At 55.3% G+C, this 25,132-nt stretch overlaps 2 protein-coding genes across 6 annotated transcripts in view; one reads left to right on the top strand and one right to left on the bottom strand.

Annotated features, from left to right (window-relative positions):
* Nucleotides 1–3,729, top strand: part of DTNBP1 (dystrobrevin binding protein 1) — an 89,691-nt gene extending 85,962 nt beyond the window's left edge. Inside the window, exons 9-10 of the mRNA XM_074348132.1 lie at nt 2,091–2,234; nt 3,345–3,729. Coding sequence (XP_074204233.1) covers nt 2,091–2,234; nt 3,345–3,562 — 362 coding nt within the window. The 3' untranslated portion in view covers nt 3,563–3,729. The remainder of the gene's footprint in view (nt 1–2,090; nt 2,235–3,344) is intronic.
* A 596-nt stretch (nt 3,730–4,325) lies between these two features.
* JARID2 (jumonji and AT-rich interaction domain containing 2) overlaps nt 4,326–25,132 on the bottom strand; it is a 228,771-nt gene continuing 207,964 nt past the window's right edge. For all 5 annotated transcript variants that reach the window (XM_074348127.1, XM_074348129.1, XM_074348126.1 and 2 more), the window contains 11 exons: nt 22,889–23,391; nt 20,370–20,462; nt 17,491–17,609; nt 17,340–17,410; nt 16,561–16,675; nt 14,433–14,538; nt 13,308–13,490; nt 12,737–12,867; nt 11,994–12,177; nt 9,511–9,618; nt 4,326–6,275 (listed from right to left, as the gene is read on the bottom strand). In XM_074348127.1, the coding sequence (XP_074204228.1) occupies nt 6,120–6,275; nt 9,511–9,618; nt 11,994–12,177; nt 12,737–12,867; nt 13,308–13,490; nt 14,433–14,538; nt 16,561–16,675; nt 17,340–17,410; nt 17,491–17,609; nt 20,370–20,462; nt 22,889–23,391 (1,769 nt within the window). In that variant the 3' untranslated portion in view covers nt 4,326–6,119. The remainder of the gene's footprint in view (nt 6,276–9,510; nt 9,619–11,993; nt 12,178–12,736; nt 12,868–13,307; nt 13,491–14,432; nt 14,539–16,560; nt 16,676–17,339; nt 17,411–17,490; nt 17,610–20,369; nt 20,463–22,888; nt 23,392–25,132) is intronic.

The following is a 25,132-nucleotide window of genomic DNA, read 5'->3' as shown; positions in this document are numbered from 1 at the left end:
TGCTCCCTTCGAAACTGAAGTCAAAGCCAGGCCAGAAATGCCAGCAAGGCCTCCACAGGGACAAAGAAACTCCACACTTGCCCCACCGTGGGAGAGCGCCCCCAAGAGGGATGAACTGGACCCCGTGTAGTCAGGTCCCCCTGACCTGTCAGCCTGGCAGGAGCCCGAGGACTGCACTGCCCCGGGGTCCCCGGTGAAGCGGCTGTGACCCCCCCACCCCATGTGGCCAAGGGTGGTGCTGATGGCAGAGCAGTGACCTCACCCAGCTCCTGACCGTGCCGCATTGCCACCTCGAGCGAGATCGTCTCAACCCAAACAAGCTTTCCCCCTGCCCGGCCAAACAGTTACTACACTTGTCCCTGGCTAGAGTACTTGGCTCTCGTGATTCCTGTGCCTGAAGACAGTGAGACCCCGCCTTCCCCCCAGACTAACCAGGGCTCTGGCTCCTCTCCCCCACCCCCGCCCCAGTCCTGTCCTCATCGTTCAGCCCCTTGATTCAGCCTGAGTGAAGTCCCCAGGTTAGATGCTATTATGATTGTTTATGCAGCGTCACATGTTCACTCACAGACTCACAGGTCTCTTGTGCGAACACCCTTCCTTGCACTTGAGTCCCCCCCAGGACCTGTCGCCGACCTCCCCTCTGGCTGGGCTTTTTGCTGAGAGCAGGCTCAGGGGAGGTTGTACCTGACACTTGATCTTAAATGCTCCTTAATGCTATGTCATTGTAGAGGTGACACCTACCTCTTTGAACTTGTTATTTCACTGTCTTGTTGAGAAGCTGTCGGTCTCATTATTTCCTTCTTTCTTCACCTGCCCTTCCTTTTTTGACGTTCACTGCAGTGATCAGGGGAGGACCGCTTTTATCTGACTTGCTTGGAATATATTTTGTCCCTGTATCTGGGATATCGAGTCTTTCAGCAGGTCTGGGATATGATTGGCCTTGAGTGCTGCTGCTCCCCGCGCCGGCTCTGTTCTCATTTCAGATCTGTGAACATGTTAAACGTCTGCATTTTCCACCTCTTAGCGCTTTCATACTGCGCACTTGTTTATTTCTTTGCTGTGCAGTGGAGAATATTTTAGTCTTACAGCTTACTAATTTTCTATTTGGTTCTCACTAATCTTTAATGTAACTCATGTCCAGAGTTTTAAGTTTCACTGATTTTTTTCCTACTTGGAAGTTGACTTTCAAATACCTGATCTGATTTTTGATGCTTTTTCATTGTTTGAGTCCATCTTTAATTTCTTTAAAATATTTAAAGTCATTTAAAATTCTTGGGAAAGGATGCTCTTACTCATAGTGACATATTTCCATGTGCTGTAAATTCTGGATTGGATTTTGTGCCGAGTGTGTGTATACTCCTGTGAGACCCGGGGTTAAGGGTGTGTCCACACCAAGAGATCTGTGACAGGCTTGTGGCATGCATCACCATGCGTGGTTGAAGAGGTGATCTAAGCTAACTGGCTTGCAGTTTTCTGGACCACAGAGGTAGTTGAAATAAACTCGAGGCCCAGGTGGCATCCCTTACAGTGCCCAGACTGAGACAGGCTCCTACTGGTTCTACAGCCTCTCCTTGCTGGCTGGCCCGTTTGTTTTCCGGTCTGTGCTTTCACTGCAGGGAGCTCTTGGTTCCCACTTGCCAGCTTGCAGATGCCCGAACATTGCTGTTAAGACTGAAGACTAGAGAAATGTCAGAGGGGCAGGAAAAACTTACAGTGGAATTGCAGTAAACCACAGGGAGGCTGCTGATCTCATGCTGTTGTAGGACAGTCAGTGCCCAACTCCCAAGCCAAGAACTGCTTAAAGCAGAAAGGGGTTTGTCTTCAGCCCCTGTGAGCCAAGGGCCATGGCTGAAAAGGAAAACTGCTGTGTAAGAGATAACAGTAACCAAGGTTAAGCCAGGATGGAGTTAAAGTACCAAAGTAGGACATGGAAATGATACATTGCTGCAAATTCTAAAAAAGTCTGGAGTAGCAGAGGGTAACTCACACCTAGAAAACACAGGGCGGCCAGCCTAGCACAGCTGGAGCCCCCCATCACAGTATTATGAAGTGGCAGCAGGGCCAGTCTCTTACTCTCTGATCTCCCCCAGAGCCCATGGGCAGCATGTCATCCATGGAGGTGAATGTGGACATGCTGGAGCAGATGGATCTGATGGACATCTCCGACCAGGAGGCCCTGGATGTCTTCCTGAATTCTGGTGGTGAAGATAGCACTGTGCTCTCGCCGGACTCAGGTAGGACGGGCAAGCCTGCACAGACTTAGTAACACTTAGTATGGTAATTTCCCTCCAGGAGGGGGGCTGCTAACGGGGTAATTTGATCAGGCACAGGGTGCAGATCCCTTCTTGTTCTGCTAAGCCCTGTTCCCCACGCGGGTCTGGCCTCTCAGAAGTGGACAAATGAACACTGGCTGTTGTGATCATGAATTTCTCAAAGATTCTAAGTGCTCAACCCAAAGACCTTCAGAGAACAGGGAGCTTTCTTAACAGTGTTCCTCCTCCTCTGTCTCAGAAATGAGTGAGTTGGGTTTTTGTGGTCCACACTAGAGTTTGGGGGAGGTGGGAGCTCTCCTGTGTGGCTCAGACTCGGTCCCCCCCGACCTCCGCCACCATTCAGCAGCTACTTATTTCATCCCTGTTGTAGGCATGGCCAGGGTGTGTGTTCAGCACCTGGCTTGTGTTTTAAAAGTTAGTTGCAACCCTCTGGGCACATTAACTCCACTTAATGCCTTCCCGAAATTCTATTTCACATTCACTCAGCAAATACTTACTGAGCTCTGGCCCTATGCTTGGGCTCAGATTATTTAAAACTTCAGACCATTCCTTCTGGGTGGGTGGTCTCAGTGCACATCCTTGCAGAGCACACGGCTAAGTTTCCTCCACATACAAGGCAGAGGCCAGCCTCCCAGCAGCCACTGGGCCCGCGAAACCACCCTCGGGCTGCAGGTCCTCGAAGTCGAGCCCCTGGGCTTCCTGTCACCTGTGTCATCCGGAGTTCTTAACAGAGTGGTGAGCACAGTGCTGTCCCAGCATCAGGAAGAGGCTCCGTCCTCCGTGTGTGGTCTTGGTTCCTTTAAGAGGATCCACGAGAGTCTTCCCTGAGCGTCGATTTCTCTGAATTGCATCAAAGGATGTAAGGAGCTAAATGTAGATCATCCAGGTGACGAGGACTGCTTCTCAGAGAAACGCAGTGCTGGCCTTGGGCCCAGTGTGTTACCAGACACCGGGGTGGGTCGCCGGTGGCAGTCCCCACAGCCCCCGCATCACAGGAAGAGCACCCCTCCTCGGTGGCGATGCTCAGTTGCAGTCCTTCCATGACAGGCCCTTTTCTGCTTTATCTCACAGGGCTGGACGCGGGTACCGGTCAGCACGAAGTCACCCTCGAGGTTCCACATCCCTCCCACTCGCGAGCCACACCGCCTGCCTCACCCTCACCCTGTACCGACCCGGCCGCCCAGGAGCCCAGCGAAGGTGAGGAGTCCCCCGTGGTTCAGTCTGACGAGGAGGGAGTGGAGGTGGACACCGCTCTCGCCACCTTACACACCGACGACAGTGACTCCTAAGCCTGGCGCCCGCGCTCTGACCACCTCAGGAGGCAGACTCGGCCGCGCGAGGATCCCACTGTGAAGGCAGGTAGTTTTAGGGAGGCTCTTGGTTTTTACACAGTTGCCAGTAACGTGAGAAACTGACTGAAAGAACAGCTGACAATAAAGTTTGAGGCTTTTAAGCAGCACCCGGCCAGTTTGTACAGAGGCTCCAATACGCATGCTGTGCAGGCCCGGCCGGGGAGTCGGCGTCCTCACCGGCCCAGCGCTGCACAGAAAGCCCTCTGCAGGCAGGACACTGTGCTCCCTCTCAGCTCTGCCAGAGTTCGGGTTTTCATCTGACCGTCACACAATTATTAAGTCCAGCAAGCACCCTCTCCTTGAAGAGCAGAGCACACACCTTGGCCCAGAGGAAGAGAAACAAACGTAAGCCAAGTCCACATGCCATTCCCCCTCCTGCCGGGACACTGGTGCCATGGGCGCCTGCCTCCCGTCACTCACGGCCTGGGGTGGGACGGCGCAGGAGGGGCACTGACAGCCAGGTGGCCTGACCTCCGTGCAGCGGGGCGGCCCGCCCGCCGGTCCCTGGGGCCCCACGGAAAGTGAGGGGCAAACGGCAGCTGCTGGTTTTGCTCACAGGGGATCCAGACAAGCACCAGCAGGTGGAAAGTGAGATTAAAACACGGTGTTCCCTCCACTCCCTGGCCGAGGGGACGGATCCTCTGCCCATTTAACAGAAAAGAGCTCATTTCATTCACTCATCTTCCACAAGACACAGGTGTCCAAAAAACTTTGTTTTTATTATTAAACCTTGTAGTACAAACCTGAAAAGTAAACAAAAACTGGCAATAAACAACATGAAGTCTTCCCTCCCGGGGGAGGGTGCAGAGCAGCGCTAATAAATTAAACGTCAGACCGTAAGCCGGAGGCAGAAGTTCACTGTCCAAAAGAGGGCAAGTACACAGCAAGGCCATAAAAACCGGACAAGCACATTGGAAAACACGACTCTGCTCATGTCATTGTTAAATATTCCAACACAGTTCAGTCTCCAACAACACCGACAAAGTGTGTCACAGGACGCTCCTGACAGTCCCACCGGCGAGCTCAGTGCAACACGGGCAGCTACGGGATCGGTGAATCCAATTATGAAACAAAGAACAGCTTGTGAAAACAGTTTCCCTTTTTTATTCCACACATACTGTACACACAACCGGAGAAGGGCAACAGCTACTCCATTATTATTATTTTTTTGTTGTTGTTCAGTGATGTAAGCAGCACTTATAAATGTTACAAGAAAAACCCTGTAAGCATCCAATCCAACCGATGAAGAAACTGAAGTGTAAGGCTTTTCTTCATCTCGTCTTCTCACCCTCCCCACCCCCACCCAGAAAAAGGCTCAAGTATTTAAAACAATTTACAGGCGTATGTACAAAAGGGACGGGATTCTTTTTTTTTTTCCTTTTTTTTTTTTTGTTACAACATGAAGAGAAAAAATAGACCGGATGAGTGCAGGACGCATTTTCACATTCAAAAAGAACCGCAGACCTCCTAGTGGCTCTGGATGTGATCACCAGCAAAACGAGTTTTAAAAGAAAAGATTAATGCTGACGTGTGACGGCGTGAACAAGCAGTGAGATGAAGACGGAATGTTAGAAAGATTGCACCTCCATGACCGAGAAGCACTTCGGGCTTCAATCGCTTTTTTTTTCCTTTTTTTTTTTTTTCCTCAAGGATGCTATTGAAGGGTTTTTTGATAAAGTAGCCAACAGCACCAAAAAATAACAGAATGGATTTCCTAATGAAATCAGGCACAGGTTTCCCTCACGTGACCCCTCCAAGGCAGGCAAGTCTTTTTCTTCTCTCTCTTCTTCATTTCCTCAAACAGATGCATAGTGATGTGCTGGTAAAGAGAACCTAGTCACTCCCACCTCCTCATTTTGCCTACGGTTAGGAAACGTCCGCCTTCAGCTGCCATAACCGCCCAAAGAAACAAAATGGGGATTCTCCGGTTTCAACAACGACAAACTCAGCTTGCACAGGACAGAAGAAAAGACAGCCAGAGTAAAGCCATTTCTTTTCAAGTTTTTTTTTGTATGTGTGTGTCTCCTATCCCTTTTCCTCTCTAGAAAAAATCTGTTCACATGACTGATGATTTTAAAATTTGTTCTCCAAACTTCACCCTCTTCAAAAATGGGTTAAAAAACCTTTTTTCCCCAACAATTACAAAAAAAAAAAAAAAAAAAAAACCCAAAAAACAAAAAAAAAAACAACAAAATCAAACAAAAAGGCTTTTTTTTTCAGCCACAAGGGGCAATACAAATTAATACAGCCCCTCAAGGGTTTTAAAACAGTGAATATACGGCAGTTTCAAAAATCTGACTGCAGTATCTAGGTATTCTAAGTACAAAAAAAAGTTCAACAGTTTAATGCTAAAACAAAATTAGTTCTCTAAAACCAGAAGAAAATCTTCTTTAGAGCTAGTGCAAAGACAGCTTGTATCCTACAGCAAGTACTCCAAACTAGAATATAATAATTACAAAAAAATATCTATCACTCGACCGCGGTGTTGGCGTCTTCACGAGGAGGATGCGAGCCGGGAGGGCGGCACGTCCACCGTCGCTCTCTTGCGGGGCCCTCTTTTTGGTGTGGGTTTTCCGAGACAGTTCTCAATGCTGCCGTTTTTACCAGATACCTTGCCACAGATCTGATTGACCAGGCTGATAATTTGTTCCTGTTTCGGGTTGAAAGGAAGACACAAAATTAGCAGGCAGGAAGAGCGTGTCCCCAGACACACCCCACACCCCTCCCCCCGGACCTAGTGGCCGGGCCAACAGCCATCACCTTCATCAAAGCACATGGGAGCAGCGCCCAGAGGAGGCCCCAGGGAGGCTGGGACTGGCCTCTGAAATCTGCGCAGGGATGCCAAGATGCAGCGGTGTGGGAACTAGTTAGAACCACCCTTCTGAGACCGACGCCCTCTACCAGGCACCTAAATAAAACCTGCCTTCTCCGGGAGAAACACGCCTTTTCTCATCTGGAAGCCAGGGAGGCAGGCGCAGAGTTCCTTCCTGATGGGCGCCTCCCAACCCCCGACACTCCGTCCCAGCGTCCAGGGAACCTAGGAACGCCGCCCCTATCCCCGTGGCTGTGAAGTCGAAACAGGTTTGTGTGCTAAAGACAAGAGCATGGTAATGACACAGTCGTGACTGTTCCCTCTGGTCTGCACCTTCCCTGCGTCCATGAGGGCGCTCACCGCAGAGACAACCCAGCGGACCCACAGCACTGGCCATCTGGGAGCTCAGAGGCTGCAGGGGTCCCCGCAGGAAGGGGACGGCTGTAGGGAAGACTCAGAGCCACTCAACTTGCTCCCTGGACGGTGAACAATGCCTGAGCTGCATGCTTTTCTGGCTACTGCGCTCGAGCCTATTAACCTGGTCTCATGCAAATGCCTGTCCATCAATGTTACTCCCTCCGCCTCAGCGAAGCGGAGGGCGACGAGAACCATCAACCTGCTGGCATCAAAAACGTGTGTAACTTGAGAACAAGTTGGAACCACCCAGTTTTAAAAGAAACCAGGGGAAGAGTATTAAAGTGGCACATGTCCCATCCCGAGTGCCTCCTCTGAGCCCAAGAGGGACAGACGAATGGACCAGGAGGACATGGGGGCAGGAGGCCACTCCTTCCCTTGAGCCTGAGGGTCAGCCTGGTCCCTGGCCTGCTCTCGAGCACTACAAACGTCTCTGGGCCATTTAAAGCACATAAGAAACACATCTGTTCCTCCCTTGTGCCACGAGCTGCTTTAAAGCCCAGTGACCTATGGCTGAAGCCACCTCGGCAGCAGGGGGCTGAGCACGAGGAAGCTGGGGCTGTGTCACCCCACGGGCCAGACAGAGGGGATCTGAGTGCTGGGCACCAGGGCTCAGGACAGGAGCTGTGTCTCGTAAGCCATTTCTGAAATCCAACCCACAGTGCAAATTCCACAATTGGAAACAAACTACACGGTTCAACTCAATAGGGAACTTATTTGTGATTTTCATTTACTAAAATAAGTTAGGCCACTGGCAAAGCAGGAGGCTTACAAAACTTTTTTCTCTTCCCTACTCATTAAAACCAATGGTTAAGCTTCAGACTGACAACTGAACATTTTCTCCAGGATTTTGGTGACATCAAAACACCTAGCTACGAAATGGGCTGGCGGTGGGAAATAGCCCACGCTTTGTCCAGCTTCAGGATCGACTTGCGAAGCCCCAGTGCCGCTGGTGGGCTCTGCTAGTTGCCAGAGCTGCTGTGACTCAGACACGACGGTTTATTTTTAACTGTTCTGACATTTGCTGTTCAAGTGAAGAAGCAGGGAGGGCAGAGTGGTTACTGCCTTCGCTGAACGTGCTCTTTAAAAACAAAAGATGCAAAGAGATCTATTCTCAGCTTTCTAATCTTGTAATTTAGCCAAAGGCTTGTCATCAAGTCTGATCACAGCCTGAGCTGCCGCGGACACCCCATCACTCCCGGTCTGCCTGGGCACCTGGGTTGGCCCTGCCCAGGTCTCTGATGTGTGATGCCCGGATGAGACCAACCTCCCCGGGTCTGTGGGGCAGTGGGGCTGGAGCAGCAGGAGAGGTTCCCACTGCAGACACCACAGGGACGAGGACCACTCTATAGATGACAGCGGGCCAGGCCTGTAGCCGCAATGACCAGGAGGGGTGACAGGGTGCCCATGGCAACCTCAAAAATGACCCCCAAGAAGGGCTCCAGGTCTGGGAATGAGAGGGCTTCTGAGGGGCAGGGCCACGTGTCCCAGGAGCTGCAAGCTTGTACCTAAACACGCAATCGCCGAGCAGCCTGGAAGCACTCAGAATACACGTGGTGAGACACAGGGAGCCGTGTGCTGGCTGCCTCGGAAGTGGAGCCCCAGGGGGCGGGGGCTCTGCCTGCATCCCGCCAGCTCCCTGTCTGCTGAAGAAGTCCCCTCCCCGTGGGAGATCCACATGGACCTGCCTCTAAGGATGGCTGGGGTCTTCAGGAAAGGGTGGTGGTGGCTGGACAGGGCTTTATTCAGAAGGTGAAACAAGCCCCTGGGGAGGACCAGAGCTGGTCCACTGGGTGCAACTGGCTGCAGCTCCTGGGCCACCCCCTGGGCCTCAGGCACCAGGTCCCCTGCTCTGAAGTTCTCACTTGAGAGGAGCCAGTTCACCCCACACTGGCCCACAAATCGGAACAGAAGCTCCCTCCCAAGCCCCGTCAGCCGCACACTGCAGGTCAGGGATGGTGACACGGGCAGAAGTGTGTGAGCATCGTCACATTCCCTGGAGCTACAGTCGGGGAGGCTCCTAAGGCTGCGTCCCTGGCACCCTGCAATCAGGCTACTCTGAAGACACGGAGACCACACAGACCTGGCTCGAGGCCCTTGGAGCCGTGGCCCACGGCCTGGAGGGATGGTGAGAAAGCCTGGCCTGCCCCCACTGACCAGCACTGGAACTGTCACCTCCAGTTGGGGTTTGCCCCGTGGTGGGCACACAGGCAGCCTGCTGGCCCCTCTGCCCCTCTGGGTCTGGGCCCCAGCCCTGGCCGGAGGGGACGGTGCCTCCCCCCATTCCTCAGTAGCCCTGCCAGATGGTGTGGACCCACATCCTGAAACCAAATGCGTTGTGGACCGAGGCGCTGGCAGCCAGCAATGCCAACGGAGAGGCTGCAGGGCTTGGTGGGGAAGCAGAGGGCGGACGGGCTCACTGGGGCATGAAGGAGAAAACTGGAATGAAACCATTTATAAAGGAAAAACGTCTCTCCACCGCTTCCGCTCCTGGTGCGTCCAGGTCAGTCCAACACTGGTTGAACCTGCCCACCGCCCAGTCTGGGACCAAGAGCTACCTCAAGTCAGGCTCTGTCCAGCCTGGAACCCACTGGCCCCATGTGGCCTCAGGCCGGGGACAGTGGCCCCCCGCGGGATGTGCCCGCCCCCCAGGACTGACCTCGTCGTAGCGGTACATCAGCTTCAGGCCGCGGCAGGACTTCTGCTTCTCTACGTGGCGCAGGGCGCACTCCAGGCAGAAGACCACGTTCTCGTTCTCCTGCACGACCTTTGGGAGGACAGTGCACCTGAGGCTCTGAAGGGGACTCAGTCACCAAGGCCGGGGACACAAGTTCCCAGGAGCAGAGCAGGGAGGCCGTCGCCCAAGCCAGGGGTGCCCACGACCCAGAAACACGGGAAGTTGCTCTTGGGTTCTGAGAGCTTCTGGGACTTTTGGTTCAAAAACTACCCCAGTGCAAGAGGTGCCAGGAGGTCACACCCTGGACGTTTCAGTGGCTACACATGGTTCTTCTACTCCTGCTCTTACTGGCTCAGTCAGTCCAACCAGTTACACCACGTGGGGAGCGAGTGCCTCTGTCCCAACTCCAACCAGCACGGTTCCTGATCCCTGATCCCCAGCACCTGTTACCCAAGCCACGTCTGCCTGCAGCTCCCAGGGAAACGCCGCTGCCCCGAGGCCACATGGAACCCAAGCCCAGCCGGGGCCCTGGACACTCAGACCTGTTTGTACGAGGAGTTCTCACCCCCACCCTGACTCGCCGCCCTGGGCTCACCCTGTGTAAACAATGGGAGAATGCTGCTGTAACACACGAGATGCAAAAGCTTCACAGCCCTTTTCATAAGGATTTGGGGAAAGATCTAGGCTTCCTGTCTTCAGTGCTTCTAAGCAAAGACAAGAAAACAAGCCACTGGCATAAGGAAACGACACATCACTCGGGGCTGAGGACAGGAACAGACACAAATATGAAACTGAACAAAAATGCACAAAGCCTCTCCTTCGTAACCCAAGCAATGAAAAGCATATATAAATAAAACCAGTTTTTACCTATGAATTCAGGATATATGCTTTTAAAAATAACACCCAGGCTAAGAAATTCCTGGTGACAACTCTCCAGGTACAGCTTTCTGAGGGACATCCTGAAAACGAGCCCACAGGAAGGGACCAGGGCCACATGAGGTCACCCTGGCTCATGGGAAATGACTGTTTCCCACGAGAATAACCCTCTTCCAACACAAAAGGAACAGACAGAACTATGTGGCTTTTATGAGTGATGTTTATAAAACACTTCTAAGATCTGGGGAAATTCTTACAGCTTTTTTTTTTTTAAGACAGCATAGATCTTGATTGTATGTTTTAAAAAGCATCTGGGAAAAGAAAGCTAGATAGAAGAAAACATGGAAATGGATTCATGGTGGTTATGGACTGAATTACCACCCCTCCACCCCAGAAATCATATGCTCAAGTCTTAACCCTCAGTAACTCAGTATGTGACTGTTTGGAGCCTTTAAAGAGAGAGATTAGGTAAAAAGAGGTTGAAAGGGTGGGATCCAGTCCAATGACTTACACCCTTACAAGAGGAGATTAAGACAGATGCACACAGAAGAAATAAAGTGAGGACAGAAGGCAGCTGTCTGCAAGCCAAGGACAGAGGCCTCAGAGGAAACCAACCCTGGCCACACCTTGACCTTGGACTCTCAGCCTCCAGAACTACAAGAAAAGCAACCTCTACTATTCAAGCCAGCCGTCACCGACACTGTCACGATGGCACTGGCAAAATCCTTCAGTCCTTTCTTCCCTCCTTTCTCTGTGTTCTGACCTCTCAGATGTTACAAAGAGCACGTGACTCAGCTGGGAGTGGCCATGGGGCCCGCCTTCTCTGCAGGGCAGCTGGGCAGGTGCCAGGGACACAGGCGAGGTGGCATCACAGTCATGCGGCACATGGCCAGGAGGCCATGTGTGGCTTATAGGGAGGTACATGTAGGATGTTGGTGCCCGGCTGCGTGACGGGTGGGCACCTACTACCTGGGCTCCTCTCTCTGGAGGGAGGACCACAAGGGCGGGGAGAGGGCAATGGCACCCGAGGGCGGAGAGCCACCCTGCGTGGAGCCGGTGCAGCCAGAAAGACCTGTGTCAGGGCAGCGGCCACAGGGCAGGAAGGGACTGGAAGATCAGAGGGGAGGCGACACCAGTCCAGCTAGCCATCTGAGCAAGGTTTTTCGGAGACCCCTCTAGCCTGGGATGGGGTCGGGGTTGGAGCAGTTAAGTCCACAATTAAGCCCAAGGCTGAGACAGATAAGTCCCTCAAGGAGGCTGTGGATCGGAGAAAGGCGGCGGCTTAGGAAGGTGAGCGAACAGTCGCGAGGGGGATGCCTTCAAGTCAGGACCCAACATGGAGGCTAGACTAGGAGGTGCGGCCAAGAAGTGTTGGCTTTAACCAGACAGTTTCAGAGTCCTTGGGGCAGTGACATCAGTCATGTGGCTGAATGAAAGCTCAGAGACCAGGGCAGAGACTGAAAATCCCACAGGGGCACCAACTCAGGGAAGGATGGACAGGGACAGAGGAAAGCAGGGCTGGGGGTCCAAGCCGCCAGTCGGGGGGGGGGGGGGGACCCTGAGGCGGGAGCAGAGCACGCGGGGCTCACCATGGACAGGTAGCACAGGTGCTGGCAGACCTGACACCTCCTCTCCGAGGTCTCCAGCTGCAGCCACTTCCGAGGCTTCTTCTTGCCGTCCGGCACGGCGCTGCTGCCGTCGTGGCTGCCGTAGCGAGCGGAGGAGTGGAGGCCGGCCTCGAACAGCTGCCGACGCTGCCGCAGCTCCGTATCCCTGCGCGGACACGCAGGGCTCAGCGGGCTCCTCGGAGCAGCGCCCTCTCGGCCCCGCCTGTGGACCTGTGCCCTTTAGTCTAAAGGCCTCCGGGCTGACCAACTCTGCCTGCGGCTAACACAGGACACAGCACCAGTGCCCGTCGGGGCACCCTTCCCCGAGCTGAGGGCAGACATGATCAACTATCTGCCGGCACCGGCAGCCAAGTCCAAGTGGCGCTCCGGGTGCACTGGGGCTCCCGGCAGGAAGGAGGGGCCCCGGGGCAGGGAAGAGGGTCACTTCAAGTCCTGCCCCGTCTGCTCCTTCACCAGGCCAGGCTCTGATGCCATGGTGGCCACCTCCTCTCACTGGTAAGGTGCTGCGAGGACCAGTGGGGCCTGGGGCTCAAGGAGCCGCCTCCTGGCCGTTGCCACAAAGGAGGCTAAACTCTGGCATCATCAGCACAAGAGGAAACGAAATACAAGAGCCACACCCAAGTCCTGGCCCACCTGCCCACAAAGGCCCGGCTGTACCCCGCCCGGCTGAGCCCCAGCAGGGCGGCGCCTGGGTCTCCGGCTACCTGAGCTCGTCCAGAAGGGCTGAGATGGTACTGAGAGTGGGACCGTTTTCCTTTTTCGCCTCCGCCTGTGCGATCTGGTAGAGTAACTTCTCCATGGAGAATGGCTTAGCTATGTGCCGACGCTTCATTTCCTGAAAGAGGCAGCCACATCCCACAGGGGAGATCTTCACTTCTAGGCAGCTGTCAGGGGTTTTCTTTACCGTGGAGCGGGTGTGATCTGAATTTTCAAATTGTGAATTCCACTGGGGTTCAGAGCAAATGAGAACCACACAACGATCGTGTCTGCCCGTGAGAGACACTGAACACCAACAGTCATCACTCCCCAATGCCAAATGCAGACACAACTTTGAAATGGGCGATTTTTGCCTTAAACATCCTCCGTACTGATCTCCTGATACCGTAGGGGCCAGTTAACAGGACTCAGGTGTACCTTCCATGATATACAAACCGCTAACAACTCTCCTTCCCTATGAACACCTCTCAGCCGACTCTCAGGTTTCTAAGGCTCGCTCTGGAATTAAACACATATTACCCACAGACTGGCTCATGTGCGGGGCGCCCGCCCACCTACCTTTGCCGTCTCGAAGCCCATACTTGTCCACTGGGTGGTGGCAAAGTGCACGGTCTCAGAGACGCTGTAGCCGCAGCACACTTTGGACACAAAGGACCCCGGGAAGCAGACGACGAACTGGCCACTCTGCTGCACGGTCCTGTGCACCTTGATCCCCTCTCTGCACAGCACCTCCGGGGAGATCTGTGGAGACCGCGGGGCTGACAAGCGCTCCCGTAGGGCTGCCCACCACCGCCCGCCGTCTGGAGCCCCTTGTGTGAGATCAGCCTCTGACGGCCTCCCGACAGGTGCAGAAACAGACACCTGTCCTCCAGGCGGGGCAGAAGGAGGCAGACCTGCTCCCAAGATTTCTGTTAAAGGTCTGCTTCTCTTTTAGAAAATAAAGATACACAATTCCTAAATGAAGGAGGAAGTCCTACACTGACACAAGTCGGGGGTGGGCAGCACCACTGTGAGCACACAGCCCTCATGCCACACGGGGGCCCGTGTCTCAGTAAGCACCACCAGGGTTGGACTGGGACCCATGTATACCGTGGGGGTCTCCAGAGTGCAGCGGGTCCACAGGGGTACAGGCTGGGCCTGGTCCCCCCCAGAGGGGCTGCTGCTCACTCTCTCAAAGCAGAGCCCAGAGTGAGGTGGGCCCAGCAGGGACAGGAGACCAGTGCAGGGGTCAGCAGAGGCCAGAGCAGCCTTAAGTTCAGGTGTCAGAACACAGCTCAGGGCTGAGAGAGTCCCAGGAACTCGGCAGTGGGGTCTGAAGCCTTTGTGTTTATTTCTGCAACACTCGGTGATCCGGACCCCGTCGTCCAGGGGTCCAGCCCATACTCAGGGCCAACTCCAGCACAGCCCAGTTTCCATTTACATAACAACCAGGCCCCCAAACAGAGTCAGAGGCCAACACGGGCACGAGCCCCACGTCCTTTGCAATCAGAGAAAAGCATTTTAGTTTGTTTCCCATAAAAGAGGGCACTTTGGTTATAATGGACACCTGGAGCATTTATTTTTCACTGTGTTCTTTGCCTCTGCAAGGCAGGTCTGCAAGAAGGCCGAGTCAATGAAACAACTGAGTGGGTTGGGACACCTGACCCCGCCCCTCCCCCGCCCCACACAGCCCGGCCGCCGTACCATAACGTTGCTCTCGAGCATCTGTAGACCTGGGGTGCCGTTGGCTTGCAGCAGGGTGTGCACCACGTCCTCCAGCTTGTTCTCCTCCTCAGCAGGAATGCAATACCTGGGGGTTGGAATCAGAGCAGAAGCAGACTTGAAAAGGACCCTCTGCCTGGGAGCCTGGCCTCCACTCCCTCAAAGAAATGAGCAAACGGTGGCTTGAGGCGCAGGTATGGGAAGGTGGGCGAGCTCACAGATAGCCCCCAGGGTTTCCAGGCCCGCCAGCCTCCCAGGGTAACTCCGCCGCTTCTGCCCAGCATGGCCAAACCACAGCCGTGAGTGGACAGAAACGCTCATCTTTTACGCATCAGCCAAAAAGCCTTCAAACCAAACACAGATGTTTAAAAGCCCCTATAAATCAGATCCAGACACATCTGCAGACTCAACAGCCTCTCGTGAGCCTCCTGAGTTGAGACTTAAGGCTGGGCTGACACTTCTCTGTAGCAGAGAAGACACTGCAGGACTAAGGTTCTGTGCGGGACACACACACAGGACACACAGGAGAACCAACACCACGAGGGCATGGGTAGAGCAAAGGGGTCGATGCTGGGGGCGGGGCTCAGACAACACAGACCCTGCGGTGGAGCCGAGGCGGGGGCCGGGGGAGATGGTGGGAGAAAACGTGGGCAGAACTTACCCAATAGGAGAATCTGGACCCTCGCTGCAACCCCAGGGAGCGAGGGGACGAGAATTACCTCTCCTGTCCCCAAAGGACACACCTCCCATCTACAACTCGTGATATCCTAGTGCCAGCCAGCATGGCCTCCTCAAGGCCCCCTTCTCTGGGCCCCCCGCAGGCACGTGACAGGGATTCAGGCTGACCAGCGCCCCTCCCAACCCCTAAAGGGAAACTGCCATAGGGGAAACCATTCCTGGGGGAGGACCTGGTTGCTGCTGCTGACGGAGGGGCGCCAATCACCACATTTAAGTTTCTTTCAAATGTTTGTTATTTCAATGCCAACTTAACTGATTTGTGATTTAAATCCAGGGTTTCTAACCTAAATCACGTTTTAAGAAAAACCACACAGCATCAAGTTCTCTGAGTCCATCCTGGCCGCCCCTCCATTCCCATCACTGAGGTTCGAGGGATCAGTCTTCAAACAGCCCAGAAGCCAGCATTTCCCTGCCTCTCACTCACTGGTCAGGCAGTAAAATGACCACATGGGTCATATCCCTCTGCTTTCAGATGAGGAACCAGGGTCCAGTGAGGCCTGGTCACAGACCTGGGTGGGACCCTGTGAATCCAACCCACCCAGCCTGGCCGGCACTGCCCACAGCAGCTTCTCCGTGGGGAATGGTCCCCAGAGGAGAGACACACACACTCTGAGCAGGACGGTCCAGCCGTCCACCCTCAGCTCTGCCCAAGGCCCCTTCCCCTCCTGGCCTCCACAGCCCAGCAGCCGTGTGGCAGAAGGTCAACCACAGGGCCCTGACCGCTTGCTTCCACACCAACTGCCACTCCCGCCGACGTGGCTGAAAGGCGAGGGGGTTGGGACTGCTGTGACACTGGCTCCTTGGAGGGAGAACATTAGTTCTAAGATTTTGTGTATTTTAATAAAGGATGCCTGATCACTCCATTAGGACGATAAACACATTAGTGTGGGATGGATGCGGTGCTGGGAGACAAGACTTCTGATTATTTATGGTAATTTCCCACCTGCCACTGCAAACAAAGAGCGGAGGACCCCGTCGGATTAGGGCTGGCTAGCCTGACAGCTACAGATCGCGCATGGGAACTGGGCAGAAGGCTTCCCAGGAAGACACACACATGTATCTCCCAGGGCAGGAGCTCCACCTCCAGTAAAACCTACTCTCTAGCCATTGGTGGAGAGGGGGACATGGGCCGTGGAGAGATGCTGAAAACTGCCACTCACACAAACGCAGTCTTGGAAATCAACAACCACGGAAAGAACATCACAGAAGAAAAAACTCAGCAACTGGCAAAAGAAAAATGGCCAATAAGCACAGGAACAGCTCAACTTCCAACGGAGGCAAGAGATGCCAAGCTGAGGAGCGATGACAGGGAGCAGGGGCAAACACGGGAAGGCTGTCAGCCGGCGGGTGCGTGAGGGGCCCGGGTACTCACCAAATGCAGTCAGCACCAGTGTGTAAGTAGTCGATGTAGGGAAGGTGGTTTTGGTCTCGAGACCAGCATGAGGTAGAAAAGACCATGCCAATATTTAGCCAGGGAATTGTCACTCCTAGAACAAAGGGGACAGGGCGTGATGAAGACCAGTGTCTCAGGGTGGCAGGAAAAGAAATCTTGTCTTCTCCCCAAACAAGAAAAGAGAAACGAGATTCAAACCCAGACAGCCCAGTGAGAAGGCACCTGCTTTTTCCTGCTTATACAGAAACCAAGAACACAGACGCTGTTACGAAACAGTAGCCAAAGAACATCTGAACCGAGGAGCGTGACCGCAGCAGCCGCTGTCAGTCAGCCGCCAGCGCACTGCAGACCTCCGGGCCGAGAACACCTGCCCCCGGACGCTGCCGTGCTGGGCGCGGGAAGCGTAAGCCCCCCCACCAGGGTGGAGGCCCCCTCCTCCAGGGTCCCTGCCTTCAGGTCATCTGGTTTCCCCTTCAGCCTGTGAGGTAGCCCTTAGGAGTCCAAACGTTAGCTCTGAAAATACCAATTTCAAAGTAAAAAGCTGGCCATGAAGCAGCTGCCCAGCATTGAGAATCCACAATTTGGTTTACCTTTCCCCACTGTTATTGACTTCAATTATGATCCTAACTCCTCTCTCTTCTCTAAAAGTCAGTCTTCCCAGCACAACCCCTACAGGGCGGCCCCGCAGCCCGGCGGCCCCGCAGCCCGGCGGCCCCGCCCCTCCGGCTCCCCGCGCGGTGGAGCCGCGGCAGGCTTACCAGGCACAGCACCGAGGTGACGCAGGATGGAGCCCGTGTTATTGGGGAGGACGGTGAGGTTCCATCCGTGTCTGCAGAGGAAAGCACAGGGCGTCACACCCGGGCAGGGGCACCATCCAGTCCCCACACGGGCGAGAGTGTCCGACGTTACCTTGAGAAGGGTTCTGACTTTCCCACCGGGAATCCGCTGCCGTGCGTGTTGGTGTCCACCTTGCCGCAGTGCACAGCCACGTGGCAGTCCTTCTCCTCCACTAACCTCCAGTACTCTTGCTGTGGGGAGAGGGGGGGCGTCAGCACCTCGCTGCTGGGGACACAGAGCCCGATTCGACTGAGCACCACGGCACGGGAACGCTCGACAGAGGGCCCAACGACATCGCAGCGTGCTGGGTGGGAGCCGTGGGCGGCTGGCTGGGGACACGGAGCTTGAGACAGACAGCCGCTGCCCCACGTGAAGCAGCTCTGTTCTCGATGGCTGCGCGTGGAAGCAGCCAGCACCCGCGATGGATGAACAGAAGGCGCGAGGTCCATGTGACGGAAGGTGGCAGCCTTAAAAAGGATGGGAATTCTGACCCGTGCTATGACACAGATACACCGTGACAACATCTCGCCAAGGAGAGTCACTCTCACAAGGATCCCACTCTCACAAGGTACCGTGACAGCCAAAGCCAGGGAGAGAGGAATGGTGGTTGTCACGGACCGGGATAGTGGATATCAGTGTTTAATGGGGCAGAGCTTTAGCTCAGGAAGAGGGAAAAGTTCTGGGGGGAGATGGTGGTGACGGTCACACAACAATGTGAATGGACTTTATGTCCCTGAACTGCACACTTAAAAATGGCTAAAATGGTAAATATTATGTTTTCCCACAATAAGAAATCCTTTATATGAAAAGGAGGGAGAAAACCATAATGGAGGAGGCTGAACACGACCCACGACTGTCCTTCAGTGGAATCAAATCAGCCTCCAGGTGGGCCTCCCGACAGACACAGGCCACACACGCCCAGCCACCAGCAACCTGAGCCCACGCAGGGTCAGCCGGGCTGCACGTGAGGGTCAAACAGGAGAGACGACCCCGCCCCCCAGGCTGCAGCCCCAGCCAGTTACACAGACGGGGAGGCACACCCACTAGCTTAAAACGCTGACCAGGTCCCTGTCATCAGCACAAGCTCAACAACCAAGGGCAAAGAGCAGGTGAGGACGGGCTTGGCCAACAGGTCAGAGGGCTGGTTTTCCTTCAGCGACTCCCCAACTCAGAGGCCTCTTTCCATTCTGCCTTCAGTCGTCATTCCAGGAGCACATCACCTTCCCCACCCTGGCCACATGCTCACTGGAACCACACTCAGGAGGAAGCCTCCCCCAGGAGCACCCCTCACCCCGTGCCGTGTGGCTTCTGCAAAGAGGGGCCAGCCTGGGGGCGGCCAGAGGCCCCACATCAAGAACAAAGTCGAGCATCAAATGCCTGGGCTCCTCACACAGGTGGCCTTGCAGTCACCTGGAATCATAGCAACCTCCGCTGGGTGGATACAGACATGGGGAAGGAAGATGACCCTCCACTAAGAGCAGGGGGTGGGGGACGTGGTGGCGCTCCAGCTGGTGACCACTGGCCAAGGAGAGGGCCCAGCCCCTTTACAGGATCCAGTAGTTAGCCAGACAGACTAAAAGTTTTAATTTTAGCAAAGCTTCCCTTTGTGTTTAGATATTACACAACTGCTAAGCAAAACCCGGACTTTCAGGGAGAATAAATTCCTGAGCAAGAAACTAAAAGAAGCCAAGACTTCCTTGTCCTCTGGACAGTAAAAAACCCTGCACGTTTGGGGACTCCGACAAGGACCGATGTCATAAAACAAAGGTCTCTTTCTCCATCTCAGATGTTCAGTCCCCAAGAGCCACATTCCTTTCCCCTGAGGTCTCTACCACAAATGGCATGAGCGCTCCAGAAGCAACTGTGACAGCCACACATGTTCCAGAATCAGGGCCCTGTTGACATTGTGGCTGATGGACCGTGGCTTTGGTGGAGCCAAATCAGGGGATGTGGTAGAGGTGAGGCCACTGTGTGGTGTTTAAAGACACATCTCAGGGTGCAGAGCTGGGGCAGCCCGCACAAATCAGTAGAGACCTAGGGCCTGAAAAGAGTGATGCCAAAGTCAACAACGAATTCACCAACCTGGGAAACCAGGCCTGAGCACCAGGGCAGGACCTCCTGGGCTTCCCATGGCTACCACCAGAGGTAGGGCCCCACATACCATGGAAGGGGAACAGGCAGCCTGGACACCCGGACTGTCCTGGACTATCCTGAAAGTCTCACACCCAGGAAACCTGGTCAAATCAGGCCCGGGCCCCTGGGTGGTCCACACGGGGTTTTACCTAGAGAAGGAGGTATACATCCTTCAAGAAAAAGACTGGTCTGAAACCAGCTGTACACCAGAATCCGAGGCTGCGGTCCACATCACTTCCTGCTCAGCCAGCAGCAGCCCTCACCAGCAAGAGAAGCCCACCGGCCTCAGCACCTGGGAGCACACGGCGACTCGGGCGGGGGGGTGCCAGGGAGGCAGACAGACAGACCGACCCAGGCTTTGTCCTCTGTCGCGCCTCACACACAACTCCCCCTGATTGGACTGGGCTCGCCGTCTCTCCAACCTCACGCTAAACTCGAAGAACAGAGTTGGCAGAAGCACAAAAATGGCAACCTGCCAATCCCATCAAATAAAAAACAGGAGAGAAAAAGGCACAACTGCGGCTTTAAGGGATTCCAAACATTCTCCTGCATAACAAGGCACCGGAGGGTGGGTTAACCTGGGAGGGGAGAGGGGATGGGGGGGGGGGCGCGGTGAAGGGGGGGGAGACAGGGGAGACAGGGAAAGAGGTGGCTGGTGGGGAGGGGGCCACTGCCTCTCGCGGCCTCTGGTTGGGGTGAGTCAGGGAGAAGCCAGGGAGGCTGGCTCACTCTCATTTTACATTTTCCGACCCTGAGTAAGTTTAGAATAACCTAAGTTAAATCTGCTGCCGCGGCAGCCAGAGGACAGCAGCCCTCACCTCAATCTCAGCGGGCGCGGGCTCCTTGCTGAAGCACATGTTCATGATATTTCTTGCTGTTCGGTAAAAAGTCGTTAAAGAAACAGACCTTCCCTGAAAAGAAAACAAAAACAGGAGAGTCAAACTGAACAAACAAAGCAGGGCCCAGACCCCAGACCCCAACACAGGCCACACCCGTCATGGGCCCCTGGCCAGCGTGTCCCCGGGACAGGGCGCCAGTCTGTGTCCTGAGTTGACACAAGCAGAGGGGGACCCTCACTGCCCACAAAGCAGCTGGAGGCCCCTCGAACACCGTAGAAGCAGCGCAAATCCACCCGTTACCTGGCAAACGGGCTCCCACCTGGAGGCCCAGGTAGCGCACGACTGGAGCCGGGAGCCTGCTGCCAAGGTCCCTGCTTAAAAGCAGCTTTCACTCCGTGGAGAAATGGGCTTAACAAGAGGCAGGACTCCCACGTTTGGCCCACATGTAGGGCGGGAGAAAGGCCAAGGCCAGGGAAGAAACCAACAGCCTCGAAACAGACAGGCTGGGACTGGGGGACCCGTGGAGAGAAACTTGGGGTGATTCCTACACCCACCCTCAGGGTCCTCACATGAGCATCGGCCAGATGTGGCGCCCCGCCTCGTGGACCTGAGTGGACAGGTCCCACCTGTGCCTCCCCAGGGGGGCGGGCAGGGCCCTCAGATGGTCCAGCACCACCCCCAACCCCTGCTGCAGCCCCGGGGCTGTGATGAAATGGCTCCCCACTTACATCGGAATGACTATACTTTGTTTTAGGCACAAGCCCTCCACTCCCTCGCGCTCAGCCCTTGAATGTGGAAGTACTTATTGAGCACCTTCTGTGTACCAGGTACCAGGCCTAGTTCTAGGGGCTGGAGCCAAGCTCAAAACAGACAACATCCCTGGCCTCGGGGTGCTCCCCCAGGAGTGTGTCCGCTGTGAGGCCGCACCAAGTGCAGTGAACCAGCCGCAGGGGGGCAGGGAGGGGCAGGTTCTTCTCGCCTTTGGAAGGACAGTCTCAGCCGTCAGCCCGCGGACTCTGCCCTTTGCTTTTGCTCTTCGGCTCTAAGGGGGGTTCTAACTAAGAGAGAAATTTCTGTACAATTTCAAACTTCTCTTCGTGAGCTGTTCTTTACAAAATAAAACCAGGACCACTAGCAGGGGCCTGATCTTACGACAACTAGAGCAGAATATCTGTAATTCAAGATGACATCCAGCACCCGGCAGTCAACGCCCCACGTGCTGCCGGGGCTCAGAACCGGGAGGCCTTGAGCTTCCGGCCCTCAGCACACAGCTGCTACCCAGCACGGGCACCAGCCGCCGCCACACAGCCAGACCCCATCAGGTTTTCCTGATGAGATCTGAAATTACCGTTTACAGAGCATGTTTCCAGAAAAAAACCCATCTTACTCAGATTCACCTCATTCTCACAGAATTGCCCTCCTTATAGAAAAAGTAACAAAAGTAGAAGACATCTAATTTCACAAGCTGGCCATTCGGTCAGGATTTAACAACAGACTGCAACTGAAGAGATTCTCAGGCAAACATTCAGGAAAAACACTCCAAAAGTGCTCCCGAGTTTACAGCCCAAAGCTGCCCTCTCCTTTTCCGTAACACATTTAAACTGAACTACGGCCGAGGCTGCAAGTGGCCATTCACCACCGCGCGGTCCCTGTGGGGGCGGCGCGGGACGGGGACGACGGGATCATGGCACAGGAGACCCAACCCTCTCTGGGTCCGGTAACAGACAGTTCTAGGGAAGCAGGTGTCTCTCTTCAGAAAGGAGGGCAGGACAAAAACCCAGAGGAGAATGAGTCGTGAGGCGAGGGCAGCCAGAGATGTGGCCTCCAAAGATGGACTCAGAAACAGAAAAGGCAGAACTCCAAGCCCAACCACAGACTTCCTGTCCGTCCACACACCCCTGCCAGGCCAAGGCCTCAGCAGGGCCCCGGTCCTTCTTGGTGCCTCCAGAACGGATCACCAGGGGCCAGTCTGTGCCCCTCCCAGCCTGGGGCCCCATCACCCTGGTGGGCTGGCCAAGACTCTGCTGCAGAACCAGGCTGCCAACTAGGGAGTCGCCAGGATGCTGCCCTGCTTCCTGGAGGAGGGGATCTCTTCAGGGCAGAAGCCGGGAAACCTCCTCGACTCCTCCCCCAAGCCTGTTCCCCACTAGACAGCTGGAGGGAGGCAGCAGAGCTGGGCCGGGGGCCGCACGGAGGGAATGTGAATCAGGAACCGCAGAGGATCTGGTCCGAGAAGCTCCAGCCCAGACTGGCCCCCCCCAGGCCTCACGACGGGGGCCTGCGTCCCTGGCACAAGGGCCCCTGCACACATGGGGCTCATCTAAGGGAAAAGAAGCCCAAGGCTGGAGTGGGCAAGAGACACCCCCCCCAGACTGGTGCCCAGAGGCCCCGTCCTGACAACCCACCCCCCTCAACGGCAAACACGGCTCATTCCCCGAGACAGCCGACCAGGGGCTTCGGGACCCCATCACAGCCCACCCCGCACACAGGAGCCCCACCTTATATATACACTTGTGGAAGTCACTGAGGACACCTTTGTCCTCCTCCTCCTCCTTCACCACCTCCTTTTCCTGAGCAAAGAGCCGCCGCCGGCCTGTCTTGAGCTGGGCCGGGCCCACCTCCTTGAGCTTGCTGCGGAAGCCGTTCCTGTGGGCCACGCCATTGATGAGCCCGTTCTTGGGCTCAAAGCGGGGCAGGGGGTGGAAGCGGTTGTAGTCCTGCTCCGTGTGGCCCTCCAGGGGCCCCTTGCGCCTCTCCAGGCTCTCCTTCTCCATCAGCACCTCCTTCTCCAGGCGCCGGTGCTCCTCGGGGGACAGGGAGTCGTAGGAGAGCAGGTACTGGCAGTAGGCCTCCTGGAGCTTGGCCAGCCGGTCCTGGGCAGTTTTGGGGATGCGCAGCATGTCTGCTAGCTTGTTCCACTTTTTGAGGTCAGTCACTTGCTGCATGCCGCCCATCTCGTTGATCAGCCGGAAAAAGCAGGCCAGGTCGAGCTCACAGCCTCCTGGGACGACGAGGGGAGAAAACAGTGGGTGAAAAGGGCTTTGGTCACCGAGAGTCCATGGGTGCCCGGTGCCCAACATGTGCCAGGGACGCCGCTGGGCCCTGGGGTCAGAGCAGCAGAGAGAATCATTTCATCTGCGGAGAGAGGGCTGCCCCATCCTGGGTGCTGGGGTGGATAAATAGAGCCCGACAGGCTGAGGAGTAATGGGGCTCCCGTCTCAGGTGGGTGGCCTAGCGGGTGTCCCCCGCAGAGGCCTGAATGGAAAGAGAGCTGGCTGTGCAGACCTGGGGGGAGGAAGTGTCCAGCACCCCCAGGAGCAGAGGCCACAGGCACTAGTGACATCCCTCACACCGCGGGAGGTAGGGGAATGGTGCAAGGAACAGGGCATCCCTGGTGGGGGCGGCAGGGCCTGGGCAGTGCCAACCGGCCACATTCACGTCCCAGTGTCACCTGGAACAGCTGTGACAGAGGAAACAAACAGATGTGCTGTCAGGCCCAATCCCCCTCCCCACACACCCCAACACACACACTAACTTATTTCCACCCGCCCTGGATTTTTGGGCAGCAAGCAGTGCTCACGGGAGGGCAGGCGGCAGTCTGTCTGTCCCTCAGCTCCTCCCATCGTCACTCAGGCAGAGGGACATTTATCTCAGAAGGTGTGTGGGCTGGTTTTCACCCCAGCCCTCGATCAAACCGTACCAAGTACAACAAAACTCCAGTATGTTTGAATGTCCGCTGAGTGACTCTCTCAATGGGACCTGAACAATCAGCCTTACTTTGGCCAATAAAGGGGGGGAAATCTTCCAGAATAACCATCCACGAGCTGTGAGGAGGTAAATATGCCACAGAAATGCTGGATGAGTAAAGTAAACATGAAGAACGCTTTAGATCTTTAGAGCTGGAGGCAGATTTCTATAAATAAGTGAAAAGAAAAGCCAACAGGACTCCCCGAGCGGCAACCACCGCGGGACCACCCTGCCCGCCAGCAAGGCCAGGGGACAGGCAGCTACTGTGCTGGGAGGGACTCTGGGGCTGGCTGGTTAGTGGAGGCCACGGGATCAGAGGCCTGAGATTCCGAGACGCACTCCAGGCCTGGCTCTCAATCGGGCATCTCCTGGCGCAGCCCACACACTGCCCGACTTGCCGAGGTGGAGAGGGAGGTGAGTCACCCCACTGTGCCAAGTGGCTCAGACCACAGGTTGACTAGAAATGAGGCAATCCGTACTTTTACTTTTTTTCTCCAAGTTCGTTATAATCCAACAGCACTGAGAAACTGACCTGGGACTTGGAAATCCGTTATTTCACGCCCCTCATCTGCTACCATCAACACACTCACTCACAGCACTACAAGGATGCCACACGACACAGCGTGCCGCTCCCAGCAGGGCTGGGGTGCTCGTCTGTGTCCACAGATGCAAGCGAGCACCCGTTCTGCGGATTCTGGGAAATTCCTTCAAAACTACTAAGTCCCTTGTTTGCACTGCGAGGAGGCTGACCTCAGAGCCACCGCCCAAGGCCTCTGCGGGTAACAGACCAGCTCAGCTTCTCACTGGGTGATGATGATGCTTCACACCTTGGGTGACAGCAAAAGGTGTGAACACACATACAACACAGTGTCACGGACGTCAAGGTTAAGGAAACCCACTCAGAACAGAAGATCGCTGGCTGTCCTCATGACAGTACCCCAGCTCTCCCCAGAAGACCCACCATCCCCTCAGAGGGTGGGGGACCCAGGACGTCC

Source organism: Camelus bactrianus, chromosome 20 (assembly GCF_048773025.1).
Source record: "Camelus bactrianus isolate YW-2024 breed Bactrian camel chromosome 20, ASM4877302v1, whole genome shotgun sequence".
In the NCBI taxonomy this organism is placed as follows: Eukaryota; Metazoa; Chordata; class Mammalia; order Artiodactyla; family Camelidae; genus Camelus; species Camelus bactrianus.
The sequence above is the reverse complement of the archived record's forward strand: the minus strand, read 5'-3'. Positions and strand labels throughout refer to the sequence as shown.